Below are 13586 nucleotides of genomic sequence, written 5' to 3'. Positions count from 1 at the left end.
ACATATACACACACACACATGCACACACACATAAACACATGTACACAAACACACACATGTACACACACACAAACACATGAACACACACACAAACACACACATGTACACACACACAAAAACACATGTACACACACAAAAAGACATGCATGTTTTGGTCTCCTGTCCGGAAGGGGCCATTCCGGCTAGGAGACCAAAACATGCCACACACACCACCCAACCACCCACACATGCACATGCACACACACACAAACACATGTACACACCCACAAACACATGTACACACCCACAAACACATGTACACACACACAAACACACACATGTACACACACACAAACACATGTACACACACACAAACACATGTACACACTCACACAATAACATGCACAAACACATGTACACACACAAAAAGACATGCATGTTTTGGTCTCCTGTCCGGAAGGGGCCATTCCGGCTAGGAGACCAAAACATGCCACACACACCACCCAACCACCCACACATGCACATGTACACACACACAAACACATGTACACACACTCAAACACATGTACACCCACTCAAGCGCATGTACACACACACAAACACATGTACACACAGTGTCACACAATAACATGCACAAACATAAACACATGTACACACACAAACACACACATGTACACACACACATAAACACACACATGTACTTACACAAACACATGTACACACACACACAAACACATGTACACACACACACACATACACAAACACATGTACACACATACACAATAACATGCACAAACACATGTTCACACACAAAAAGACACGCATGTTTTGGTCTCCTGTCCGGAAGGGGCCATTCCGGGCGGGAGACCAAAACATGCCACACACACCACCCAACCACCCACACATGGACACACATTTACAGGCATGTTTTGGTCCCCTGGATGGAAGGGGCCATTCCATCCAGGAGACCAAAACATGGCACACTCACACCTACGCACACACACCCTAAAGGGAAAACCCCTAAAGGGAAACCCTACTCTGTCAGGACTTGGACAGTCCCTGTCGAGAGGCAAAGGTCATTTACTGTGTGCGGGCCACCCTAATGGTGAAACCTCCCTTTGAGTTTCCTATAACAGTAGATGAAATACTGTTGGAATATTGCACGTTGAGTTTACCTTTGGAAGTCCTGATAATGCCCGAAGTCCTGGTACTATATAAACTACGTGTTTGCTATGGCAGGCTTTAGGTGATAAAACTGCATCACTCAAACACACCCTTGATCTTATTAAAAAACTTAATAGGAGTGTCCATGGTACTGATATCTGTTAGCTACAGGCATATTTCTCTAGATTGTACCATGGACATTCCTCTAGCCAGATTTGGCCCTGATACATCTCTCATGTGCAGGTTTGTGGTGTTTGGTTCCCCCCTTTTCTTACTGACCTCAAAAACTTAACATGCACCGCAATGGAACAGGTTTTGTTGTAACTTTACACCTTAAATGTTCATAAGTGGGGAGTTGTTTTATAAAATGATATAGATTTACATTTCAAACTGGAAAAATGTCTAGTAAAATTGTTTTTTAACATGGACATGTACATATTGTGCAAACCATTTTAAGGCTGAGCTTAGTTTTGATCCAAGGGGAATGAGTTTTTCAAGGGGTTTCTATCTGTGAGTTAAACAGTGTTTATGAACGACCATATACACTATGAGGGATGTCAGGGCGACCTGAGGACTTAGTGTTTGCTGCGCACGGGGCCGCTGGGACTCTCACAGCGCCGCTTCAGGGCCCGGCTGTCTCTCGTCCTGCGGTGGGATGCTCGCTTCTTGGTCTGCAGCTTCTCTGTTGCCATGGCAATGTCGGAATTTGTGGCAACTGGAGGTTTTGGGTCCTTCAGCTGGTGGTGAGCATGTCCATGGTTAGTGTTTGGGTATATGATAAAGCTGAAAGGTAACTTTGGTCATTTCTTAATGATTATACAAAGCAAGAATGTTCTAAGAGGTTTAGTAGTGAAGTGGCTACTTCAGTATACTTCATGTTGATTCTCACTACAAAATACAACACTACAACTTTGTTACTTTTTAATTTGCACTAAAACTTAATTGTCAACAGTGTACGTTGACTGTAAGTCTCAAGAAATGAGTCAACAGGTTGAAACTCACCATGTAGTGGCCAGAGATGTTACTTGGGGCTGCGTTGTCGGACGTTGCGGCGATGTGTGGCTTTGTGTCCATCAGCTATAGTGGTGACAGAGAGTACATGATACATTTGTGTTTCAAGCTTAAATCATTAATGGTAACTTTGATTATTTTGTGATTGTATAAACCAAGAAACCTCTTTCCTTGATCTCACTTTCTTACGCTGAAAAGTGATGACAAAACTGTTTACTGTAAGTTTCAAATGAACCAGTCAACATGTGCTGAAACTCACCGAGTGGTGGTCAGAGATGGTGGCGGCTGCTGCAGTTCTCTTTCCAGCCAGACGGTGGCGCTGTGGAGCCAGGGATGACAGCTTGGAAGCTACAAGGTATAAAATGTAGAGGGATGTATAAGTATCCACAGTTATTATGATGATGGCTGCAAGGGAAAAAAAATGGCAACCAGGCTAATTTCCTTTCAGATGTCAAAACATGTATGTGAAACTATTTGCCAGACAGAATAAAGAGGAAGAGATAAAAGGAAAATCTATGGCAACATTGTGAATTTTGTTTCCTGTTTGCACTTTCTGGAAAAAGAAAGAAAAGGCTTGACTAGTTCACTAGTGGAGGTTTGTGTTAGGATTCAGTGGGACTGCACAGTTTCTCCATCCACCTGGATCATGTTATACTGAAGGGTTAAAAAAACAGGAGTACAGACTGAGTAGAACTCTATACTTAAACACAAAGTTTCCAACTCTCACCAGTCCTGTCCGAGGAGAGATCCGAGTCGGCTGCTTGCTTCAGTCTGTTGTCGCGGAAGTCCAGGTCTTCCATGGTGATGTAGACGGCCTCATTGTGATCATCAGACTCAGGATGCACCTGGTACCGCGGCTTCTCTGCTCCCTGCATGTCGTGGGTGCGGTGGTTCCGTCCTCCAACCAGGCCGGGCTGTGCGGGCGCTCTACGGGTCGACTTATCGGACAGGTCCTCGCCAAACATGGCCGTGGTGCACACCGATCGGAGCAGCTGGTGTTTGTGGCCGAAGGGCACGGCGTTGTGGCGCTCCTGCTGGAGTTGGTGGAGCTTCTCCTGGGCGCGGACTTTCTTACCTCGCTTCTTGGACGGCTGCTTGGAGGCGCTGAGGTCCTCCCCAAACATCTGGGTCTGCAGTTTGTGGTGGTACAGTCTCTCCCCGTGATCTTCTAAGGCTCTATCCAGCTCCTCTTCTGTGGGGGATGATCTCATGTATCTTCAGATACAAAAAAGGGAAAAGTCAGTGCACTGCATAGGGCTTTAATTTGAGTACAGCAGATGAGGTACACACCCCTACTATAGGTTAACACAAGACTTCTGGAGCAAGTGAAAAGTCCCTGAACAATCTAATATTTAGGATAACTCCAAGGGTGCACCTGTTTGGCATGTTGTCTGAGAATCCTCTGGCTGGAATGTACTCAGGTCTGTGCCCAGCCTTCAGGTGACGATCGGCCTCTTCACAGGAGTTCACCAACTTGTTCATGTCCACACCGAGGACCTGGGGGGCCTTACCGAGGACCTGGGGGGCCTTGCTGAGGTTTCTGCGGCCCTTACGGGTCTGGCGCTGGACATCCTGTGGTGCCTGGTTGGCTGGATTGGGGTTGGAGGGAGGGTTGGGGACAAGGTACAACTCATAGGACTGAGAGATCTCTTGTAGTCTTCTGAACATGGTGGATGGGATGGGGCCTGGAATAGAAAATAGTTTGTCATCTAAAATCAATTAAGTTTGAAGAAAATTGCCAGAAACTTTGCTCTTTAAGGTCAACTGCCCACTTTGGACTTTAACTCTTACTTGCCATGTTGATAATTTAGTTGGTCTATACCCTGTCAGGGATCGAAATACTTTTTTTTTTTGCTACATGCAAAATTGCAAGTTGACAAAAATTTTACGTGCAATTTGAAAAATTTACATGCAAAATACAACTAGGCCGCGATGGCAACGATTATCGCTAGCTTGAATCGGTGAATTTTGATTACATAAAAGTAGTAAAGCTACCGGAGAAAGTTACTGGCAAAAACAAGAAAGGATAAAGACACACATCCATTTGTCTTTTTGTCTAAGAGTAGGGTGTCTAATTCCTCAGTATTTGTCCAATAGGCCAGGTATTTTCAACATGCAAGATTGCAAGTTCAGAATAATTTTACATGCAAATCTCAAAAATTATGTGCAAATTGCAAGTTAAGTATGTGTATTTCGAACCCTGCCTGTACATGTATATAGTGTAAAACAGTTTGATGCTTTGCTGTCCATGAGTTTCTACTGTGGTATGTTGTTCTATGGTCTTGATTTTATAAACTTTACAATAGGACATTGTCCAGCCTTTCTTCTAATACTTTCATCACCATATAAAGATTTATACAGCAGAAAAAACCTAACTAGTTGCTGATACAATGTTTTAATCCTGATTGAAATTATGAAGGAAATCTTAACATGGCTCCTGTACACTTCTCAGTTGATGTTAAGTGAAGTCAGACATAATAAAGGCAACAGAAACAAGGCTCCACCCCTGTGGCATCCCCAAAATTCTAGCACTGAGTAAGAAACTGGTCTAGCAATGAAGCTGAAGTTTTAGAATTATACTTCACCAGAATTTGCTATAGGAAAATGTGCTTCCTGACATGGTATCAACGCTTTGTTTTTACCTTTTCATAAAATCACAGAGCCAACACCTACCTTGACAGTAGGACACAATTTCAACCAGAAAACCAGCATTTTCCAAACTGAATCTACCATGTTTTATCCTGCCATGTCTTACACTGAACTGCCTACTCAAGTCAACTACCACTGTCATACCCTAACAAACAACAGACGTCAAATAACTGGACATCAGTAAGTTCCAAAATCACTCATAGAACGGTGTTACACAAAATTTGTGTATTTTTCTAGACAAATAAATAAGCGTTGACCGAGACATGTTTTGTAGAAAGTCTGTGATCCACAATCGCTGTTAAATACAACAAATCATCATCTTTTATATCATTTATCTAAGTAGTACATTGTACAGAAATTGTCATGTATCAGTCACCTTTTTTCCTGGTCTTTATAAACAGGCTGAAGCCGTCTTTCCTGGATGCAGTATCAAGGCATAAACCACGATCAAAGCTTCGACTATTTTTGCTTGTCAACACCGTAAAACGTAAGCGAAAAAAAATTATATACTTCAATACTACAGGCACATTTTACGTGATAAAACTTTCCTCCTTAACTTTTTACTTTAACATAGAAGTCATCTTTATCTAATACCTTACTTGACTTCTCAGTCCAACCCGTTAGTACTTTATAGAGAAAGAAAACTGAGCCTCTACTTGTCAAGGAAAATGTTCTGCTACTTTTCTTCTAGTGCCGTGATTTTTAAATGATAAACACATACCTTAGTCTCAAACAAAATGTGCTGAGTTGTGGTAAACTTGTGGAGTTGCAGCAGAAGGATGTGTGTTGTGTTCCTAAGACTTCTGTCCTGCTACAATCTTCTTAAGTTCAGTCTGTCATCACTGTTAAGGCTTGTTTCTGTGTGTCGACTGTCCGGCGTCAACAGCTGCAGTCTCGACAAGATGGCGGCTCCTCAGACAGAGTCTCTCACGTCAAAGGTCGTCCTTTTGACGCCGTTAAACTCTACTTCTTACAAACTTAACCCGGTCCCATGGTGGTGGTAGATGCAGGAATGTCTAAACAATATTTGATGCGATTTTTGGCGGTTAGTGCACCGTCTGAGTGCTGAAATCCTGCGTTTTAGCACGAGCACGACTGGAACACGGCCCCACTCGGCTGAGCTGTCCCGGTATCCTAGCCGTGACGTCACGATTGTTCGAACAATCAGGTTGCCTGGTAACGGGCTCAAGTTACGGCAGGATGGAACCAATAAACAAACTAACTTGGCAATAAAACAAACAGAATTACATATTATGTCATTTAAAATCAATCTAAATTAGAGTACTGTAGCTATAATAATTAGTTACCTGAACCCTAGATAGTGATTGTTTAAGATTACGTGGAAATAAAACTTACAATCGCGCAGTTTACAGGGATTCTGTTTATTGACGTGCCTTAACCTCCTACACCAGCAACAGAGTTGACATACGGGGCATCAACAGCTAGCCTCGCTCCCCAGGCGTGGGACCAGCGTTTACTAATGACACACTGAGAAAGGTTTCCCTGTCCTTGGTGCTGAAGGAATCCCTTGCAATAAACAGTGGTGTCAGCCTGTGTGGTACAGACGGACACAAAACGTTCAACAACACAAATCTAGGGCCAAATGGAATTACAAATACTTCTAATTTGTTATTCTGTCTTATTTTTGCTGGAATTTTGGAACGATTCAGTCATGTCTGGCCAGCTGCAATACCGCTGCCAACCGCTAGAGGTCGTGCGCTTGCTATTAGCGTTGATTTTAAGTCACATAGGCCACAGCAAATAAATTTTATGGATGACATAAGAGCGCTCATTAATTTTCGCCTGATTTCAGGGGGGAAAAAGAATTGATTTCTTCTTCGGAGATGGTCAACATGACGAGAAAGTACGAAAATGGGCAAATATGTTGTGTTGTAGCCTAATGATTGTACTTGCAGAGGTGACACTAGCGATGACAGTAGTTATACTAGTGAAACTAGTTGGATAGTTGAAAAAAAAGTGGCACCAACATGGAAGTCATGAATGTAGTTGCCATCTTGGTAAGTGATACCGGTCTACCACACTAGTGTCACATGTACTACAGTAGTGCACTTCTTGAATACAGGAATGAATGGCTTGTAGGCTATTATGCCATGTTTCATGGCTTCAATTCTTCTTACAATGTTTATGGTGTCTATTTGGAAGTTTAGTTATCTTGTTTTTTTTTTTACCTTTTTTAATCTTGTTTTTGTTCTCCTATCTCACAATTTTTGCAGTCTGAAGAGGATGTAATCAATAAAACGCACTTGCTGTGGCCTTATTATGACATATAGACGTGGGCAACATCCCTCCAGAGACGATCTTCGTTCGCGAAGCAAAGCCGAGAGATTATGATATAACGCCACTGTTTGCCAGTTATCTCAATCGCTTTATCTCAATCGCACTGATGACCCCTAGCGGTTCATATCATTTTTGCAGCCAAAGAATAGAGGTTTGCCTGGAGTGATATTTTTAGAGTCATGGGTGTAGGATGATCTGCGCACCAATCGTCGTGCTGATTGGTCCAAATCGTGATGACGAATGGGCTTGTCCGAATACGTAATACATGATACATCCCTTCAAATCCCTTCGCCATTTTGTTATGACGTATGAACCGAACATTTGACCGGACATTTGTTATCTCCATGAAAAATGGAGATATAGTTTTGAGTGTGTCTGTGTGTGTGTGTGTTTGTGTGTCTGTGTGTCCGGATTTTGTAGTGAGCATAACTCAAGAACCTCTGGATGGATTAAAATGATATTTAGTTTGTTGGTATGTGTTGGGAAGACAAAGGTCAAGGTCAATTTTGGGGCCCCTGGTATGTGACCTTGGTACTGCAGCAGAAATTCATTTTTTTGATCTTTTGAACTGGATGTGCTATGGTCGTGATTTTGGTATGATACCAGATAGCTTGTGACATAAGGGATATCTGGTGTATATTTGGTTCCCCTAGCAGGTTGCTCTGGAACTGCAGGTGCATTTTTGTCAAAATCTTCTAAGGACGATAACTGAAGAAGGGAATGACAAATTTACATGATATTTGGTATGTAGGTAGCTTGGACAGAGATGTACATCATGAAATGCAAATTATGCAAACTGGCACTTAATTTGCATATTTAATGAGGAAAATCTGTATTTGCAGTGTTTCCTTTACAGAACTCAGATACATGCAATATATGTAGTTTGGGGCAGGTGGAACATTATCAGATACCTAATATGCAAATAAGTCCCTAATTTGCATAATTAATGCAAAAGTGCCATAATTTATCGATGTGGTAAATGCTTGGACAATCAACATAGTAACCAGCGTAGGTTACTTACAGGTGTACATAACTTAGCATAGATTATGCAAATGTGGATTTACATAATCAGACTATTTCATGGAGATATGAGGTCTACGAACTCTTGTTCCAACTATTTTACTTCTCGTGGACAAACAATACATCAGATAGACAGATACTATACAGGGTAACAGAAAGAAGTTGACTGACGGACCACATTTAGCACCAGAATTACATGTTAGCAGTTAGCAGAACAACAAAAACAACTCATTATGTTTACACGCCTGACACAACTAACTACCACAGATATTGTTATCACCTGTGGGCATGTAAGACAAAAGGCAGTGTCGGCCGAACCCAATGTCTAAAATTAACCTCAGGTAGTCCAACCACCTCAGTGCAGAGTTGAATGGCACACTGACGGACACAGTTAAGACAGGCTCCCTGAGACTTTAAGGCGTTTGCAGACTTAAGACAGCTTCCTTGCTACTCAGGTTAGTCAACAACTTCTTCTCTGTGACCCTACATGGTACCTGATGTACTTTTGTCCACGAGAAAAGTAAAATAGTGGGAACGCCTGTCCGTTCAAATGTCGGGTTCATACGTCATAACAAAATGGCGACAAGGAAACAGGGGCAATGGCAGGCACTTGGTTGGAACTTTGTTTTCAAGTTTTCTTGTTAAGATTTAGGTACAATTCATCATCCGCTTTCATTTAAGTAAACCAACGAACGAAGGTGCATCATAACCAGTAATTACTTTGCCATCAAATGCACTTTTTCTGTAGTATTTTTTTGGTTATGACAGTCACAGATGTCACAAACCCTAGTATCACACACACACGCACGCGCAGATACACATACACACATCTATACAGACACACACACACACACACACACATTCATACACACAGACACGCACACACACACACACACACACACACATACACACACACACACACACACACACACACACACACACACACACACACATATATACACAAACACGCACTGGCAGAGCTGAAGAGAGGGGGAGAGGCAGAGATATAGAAAGAGACAGAGGAACAAATGGATAGAGAGGGAGGGAGAGAGCAGAGCGAGAGAAGGGAAGACAAAGGGGTGAGAGAGAGAAGGGCAGAGAGTGAGAAGGGAGGGGAGGGAGAGATAGAAGAAAGGAGGAAGGGAGGAAGAAAGAGAGACAGAAAGAGAGACAGATATAGCTAAATAGCAGTGTAGAAAAAGGAGAATCCAACCCCTGATAGTTTTTCTACAGACCATCACAAACAACTCATGCTCAGAGACCTGGCACATGTAGCTTTACAACATGTAACGTTATCACCTGCGGGCATATAAGACAAGAGGCACTCCGTGCCAACGTCTATATTAAAATAAGCCCGTCCACCCCCCACCCCCCCACAAGAAGAACACAATCAAAGACAAACTCTGCGACTTTAAGGCATTTGTAGACCAGCGAAAACTCCTTGCCACATTACTGAGGTCAGTCTATCAACTTCGTCTGTGATCCTACACGGTACCTGATGCATCTCGTATGTCTATTCAGAAGTAGAATAGTTTGAGCGACTGCCCGATCGGATGTTTGGTTCGTACGTCATAACAAAATGGCGACAGGGAAACAGGGAGTGGCACTTGGTTGACACCCAGTCATCACGCAAATATTATCAAATTTCAACTTAGAGGAACAGTTCCTTCGTCTTGGGAAACTCATACATTTAAGGATGATAGGAGGGAAATTTCAAGGTCTCAAATACGTGCGTCAACATGACAAGGTGGAAACAATTACCACATGATGTAAAATACAGTCTGTACTATACTATCTACAGTATACAGAATGTATAGTGAGTCAGTTACAACTTATTTAGAACAGAAATATGCACACACACACAAATACACATTTATCTCCACACACACAAATACACATTTATGTCCACACACACACAAATACACATTTGTCTCCACACACACAAATACACATTTGTGTCAGAGTGTAAGACAAAAGACAGCGTCAACCGTACCCCAATGTCTATATTTAAACCTCAGGTTGTCCAACCACCTCAGTGCCGAGTTGAAGAACACACTAAACACAGACTCTCCGAGACTTTAAGGAGTTTACAGACTAAAGACAACTTCCTTCCTACTGAGGTTAGTCAATAACTTCTTCCCTGTTACCCCACATGGTACATGATGTATTTTAGTCCATAAGAAGTAAGATAGTTGGAACGGTTGTCCAGTCAAATATTGATCATACGTCACAACAAATTGGCGACATGGAAACAGGGACAATGTCAGGCACTTGGTTGGAAATCTGTTTCACGTTTTCGTGTTGATATCTAAGTAAAATTTATCATCCTCCTTCATCTCAGTAAAACAACAAATGAAGGTGCAACATTACCATTAAATGCACTTTTCCGTGCCTATAAGAGTTACAGATGTCTGTAAGAAAATAGCTCTCAAACATGCGCACAGAGACACACTCACACACACTCAAACACGCACTCAGGAGAGAGAAAGGTGGAGGGAGAGGCAGAGGAACAGAAGGAAAGAGAGGGAGGTAGAGGGGGGAGGAAGGCAGAGGGAAGGGGTGAGGTAGGAGGGAGAGAGGGAAAGGGAGAGAAAGAGGAAGAGAAAAGAATACGAAGGGAGGGAGAGAAGGGAAGAGAGAAGGGAAGAGAGAGAAGGGAAAAGAGGGCCGAGGAAGGGAGAGATGGGAGGAAGGAGCAAGGGAGGAAGAAAGAGAGACAGAAAGAGAGACAGAGAGAGCTGAATAGCAGTATAGAAAGAAGAGAATCCAACCCCTGATAGTTTTTCTACAGACCATCACAAACAACTCATGCTTAGAGACCTGGCACATGTAGCTATCCAACAGGTAACGTTATCACCTGCGGGCATGTAAGACAAGAGGCACTCCGTGCCAAGTGGCCGCACCCAATGTCTATATTTAAAATAAGCCCAACCACAGACTGGCACAGCCGACCAAACATTCAGCACCGAGGTGAAAAACAACCTTTAAAGACAAACTCTGCGAATTTAAGACATTTGTAGACCAGCGAAAACTCCTTGCCAAACTACTGAGGTCAGTCTATCAACTTCGTCTGTGATCCTACACGGTACCTGATGTGGCTATGTCCATTCAGAAGTAGAATAGTTTGAGCGACTGCCCGATCGGATGTTTGGTTCGTACGTCATAACAAAATGGCGACAGGGAACTTCAGGGAGTGGCACTTGGTTGACCCCCAGTCATCACGCAGATATTATCAAATTTCAACTTAGAGGAACAGTTTCTCTGTCTTGGGAAACTCATACATTTAATGATGATAAGAGGGAGATTTCAAGGTCTCAAATAAGTGCGTCAACATTACAAGGTGGAAACACACACAAATACACATTTATCTCCAAACACACACATACACATTTGTGTCAGAGTGTAAGACAGAAGACAGCGTCAACCGTACCAAATGTCTATATTTAAACCTCAGGTTGTTCAACCACCTCAGTGCCGAGTTGAAGAACACACTAAATACAAACTCTCCGAGACTTTAAGGAGTTTACAGACTAAAGACAACTTCCTTCCACACCGAGGTTAGTCAATCAACTTCTTCCCTGTTACCCCACATGGTACATGATGTATTTTAGTCCATAAGAAGTAAGATAGTTGGAACGGTTGTCCAGTCAAATATTGATCATACGTCACAACAAAATGGCGACATGGAAACAGGGACAATGTCAGGCACTTGGTTGGAACTCTGTTTTCGCGTTTTCGTTGATATCTAAGTAAAATTTATCATCCTCCTTTATCTCAGTAAAACAACAAATGAAGGTGCAACATTACCATTAAATGCACTTTTCCGTGCCTATAAGAGTTACAGATGTCTGTAAGAAAATAGCTCTCATACATGCGTACGCACACACACACACACACACACAAACACGCACTCAGGAGAGAGAGAAGTGGAGGGAGAGGCAGAGGAACAGATGGAAAGAGAGGGAGGTAGAGGGGGGAGGAAGGCAGAGGGAAGGGGTGAGGTAGGAGGGAGAGAGGGAAGGGAGAGAAAGAGGAAGAGAAAAGAATACGAAGGGAGGGAGGGAAGGGAAGAGAGAAGGGAAGAGAGAAGGGAAGAGAGAGAAGGGAAAAGAGGGCCGAGGAAGGGAGAGATGGGAGGAAGGAGGGAGGAAGAAAGAGAGAGAAAGAGAGACAGAAGTAGCTGAATAGCAGTATAGAAAGAAGAGAATCCAACCCCTGATAGTTTTTCTACAGACCATCACAAACAACTCATGTTCAGAGACCTGGCACATGTAGCTATCCAACATGTAACGTTATCACCTGTGGGCATGTCAGACAAGAGGCACTCCGTGCCAGTCGGCCGCACCCAACGTCTATATTTAAAATCAGCCCAACCACAGACTGGCACAGCCGACCAAACATTCAGCACCGAGGTGAAAAACAACCTTTAAAGACAAACTCTGCGAATTTAAGACATTTGTAGACCAGCGAAAAGCCCTCTGTGTGCCTGTGGAGCTGGTGTGTTACTCAAATAGTTGGTGTTAAACACCATCAACGCAAACTCCAAGCAGATGTTAGTTGTACGGCCATATTTTCAATAAATTCTCAATAATGAGGGCAGCTGAACTGTGTTACTCTGTAAGGCAGTAAAGTAAAGTGTGACTATTGATCCTTACATCAAACTTTCGCGTTAGAAGATATAGAGATAGATAGAGAGGCGTAGAGTGATTAGGTCCGAGAGGCAGAGAGAGACAGAGGTGAATAGCAGTTTAGAAGAAAGAAATTTGAAACCCTGATAGTTTTTCTACAGATCACAAACAACTCATGTTCAGAGACCTGGCACATGTAGCTATCTGATATGTAACGTTATCACCTGCGGGCATGTAAGACAAAAGGAAGTGTTCGCCGCACGCCAATGTCTATATTAATCTCAGTCAAACCCCCTATGCGTCCAGTTGAAGACCCCACTTTAAGACAAACTCTGCACCTTTGTGGCGATTGTAGACTGAAGATACCATCCTTCCCCACTGAGGTCAATCTACAAACTTCTTCGATGGCCCTACATGGTATCTACATGTATGTTAGTCCATGAACATGCACATGCACATATACATACATACATAGTCATACTCGCTTATAGAGTTGAAACATTAACAAGGTTCCGCTTCCAGTGCAATCTATCATTCATCATTGTATTATATAAATCAGGTCCCTATCACTTAGCCCAGTCTCTGATTCAATTATGTTCTTTAACGTAAGGTAGGGACGGCCTCTCGCCTCTGAGGACCACAGGAGAAGTTTTCCGGCTGGTTCGCCATGCCAAGCAACATGGCCAGCTAAACTTAGTCGGCATCGCCTGGTGGAATACCATAAGCATCTAAAATTAAGAACAATTTGTTGCGATCGATTGAATCGAAACCCTTAAGGAAATCGATAAATACAAGTACAGCTTCCTTGTCAAAGTTCCTCTTTACGTCTCATGTTAG

General features: G+C 42.8%; 2 protein-coding genes and 1 long non-coding RNA gene across 3 annotated transcripts in view; 1 reads left to right on the top strand and 2 right to left on the bottom strand.

Moving 5' to 3' along the window:
* Positions 1 to 1324, bottom strand: part of LOC118431847 — a 21446-nt gene extending 20122 nt beyond the window's left edge. The window contains exons 1-2 of the long non-coding RNA XR_004833012.1: positions 1313 to 1324; positions 1203 to 1209 (exon numbers count right to left, since the gene is read on the bottom strand). This is a non-coding gene — a long non-coding RNA (uncharacterized LOC118431847). The remainder of the gene's footprint in view (positions 1 to 1202; positions 1210 to 1312) is intronic.
* Positions 1325 to 2392: 1068 nt separating this feature from the next.
* On the bottom strand, positions 2393 to 5311 carry LOC118431654. Its single transcript, XM_035842895.1, has 4 exons — positions 5180 to 5311; positions 3530 to 3839; positions 2882 to 3369; positions 2393 to 2502 (listed from the first exon to the last, which is right to left on the bottom strand). Exons 2-4 carry the CDS (start codon positions 3820 to 3822, stop codon positions 2393 to 2395), a joined length of 891 nt encoding a protein of 296 aa, XP_035698788.1. The 5' UTR covers positions 3823 to 3839; positions 5180 to 5311.
* A 1480-nt stretch (positions 5312 to 6791) lies between these two features.
* On the top strand, positions 6792 to 10898 carry LOC118431652 (octapeptide-repeat protein T2-like). Its single transcript, XM_035842894.1, has 3 exons — positions 6792 to 6821; positions 10140 to 10241; positions 10566 to 10898. The coding sequence occupies exons 1-3, from the start codon at positions 6792 to 6794 to the stop codon at positions 10896 to 10898; spliced, it is 465 nt and encodes a 154-aa protein (XP_035698787.1).
* The last annotated feature ends 2688 nt before the right edge of the window (positions 10899 to 13586 follow it).

This window comes from Branchiostoma floridae, chromosome 15 (genome assembly GCF_000003815.2).
Source record: "Branchiostoma floridae strain S238N-H82 chromosome 15, Bfl_VNyyK, whole genome shotgun sequence".
NCBI classification, from domain to species: Eukaryota; Metazoa; Chordata; class Leptocardii; order Amphioxiformes; family Branchiostomatidae; genus Branchiostoma; species Branchiostoma floridae.
The sequence above is the reverse complement of the archived record's forward strand: the minus strand, read 5'-3'. Positions and strand labels throughout refer to the sequence as shown.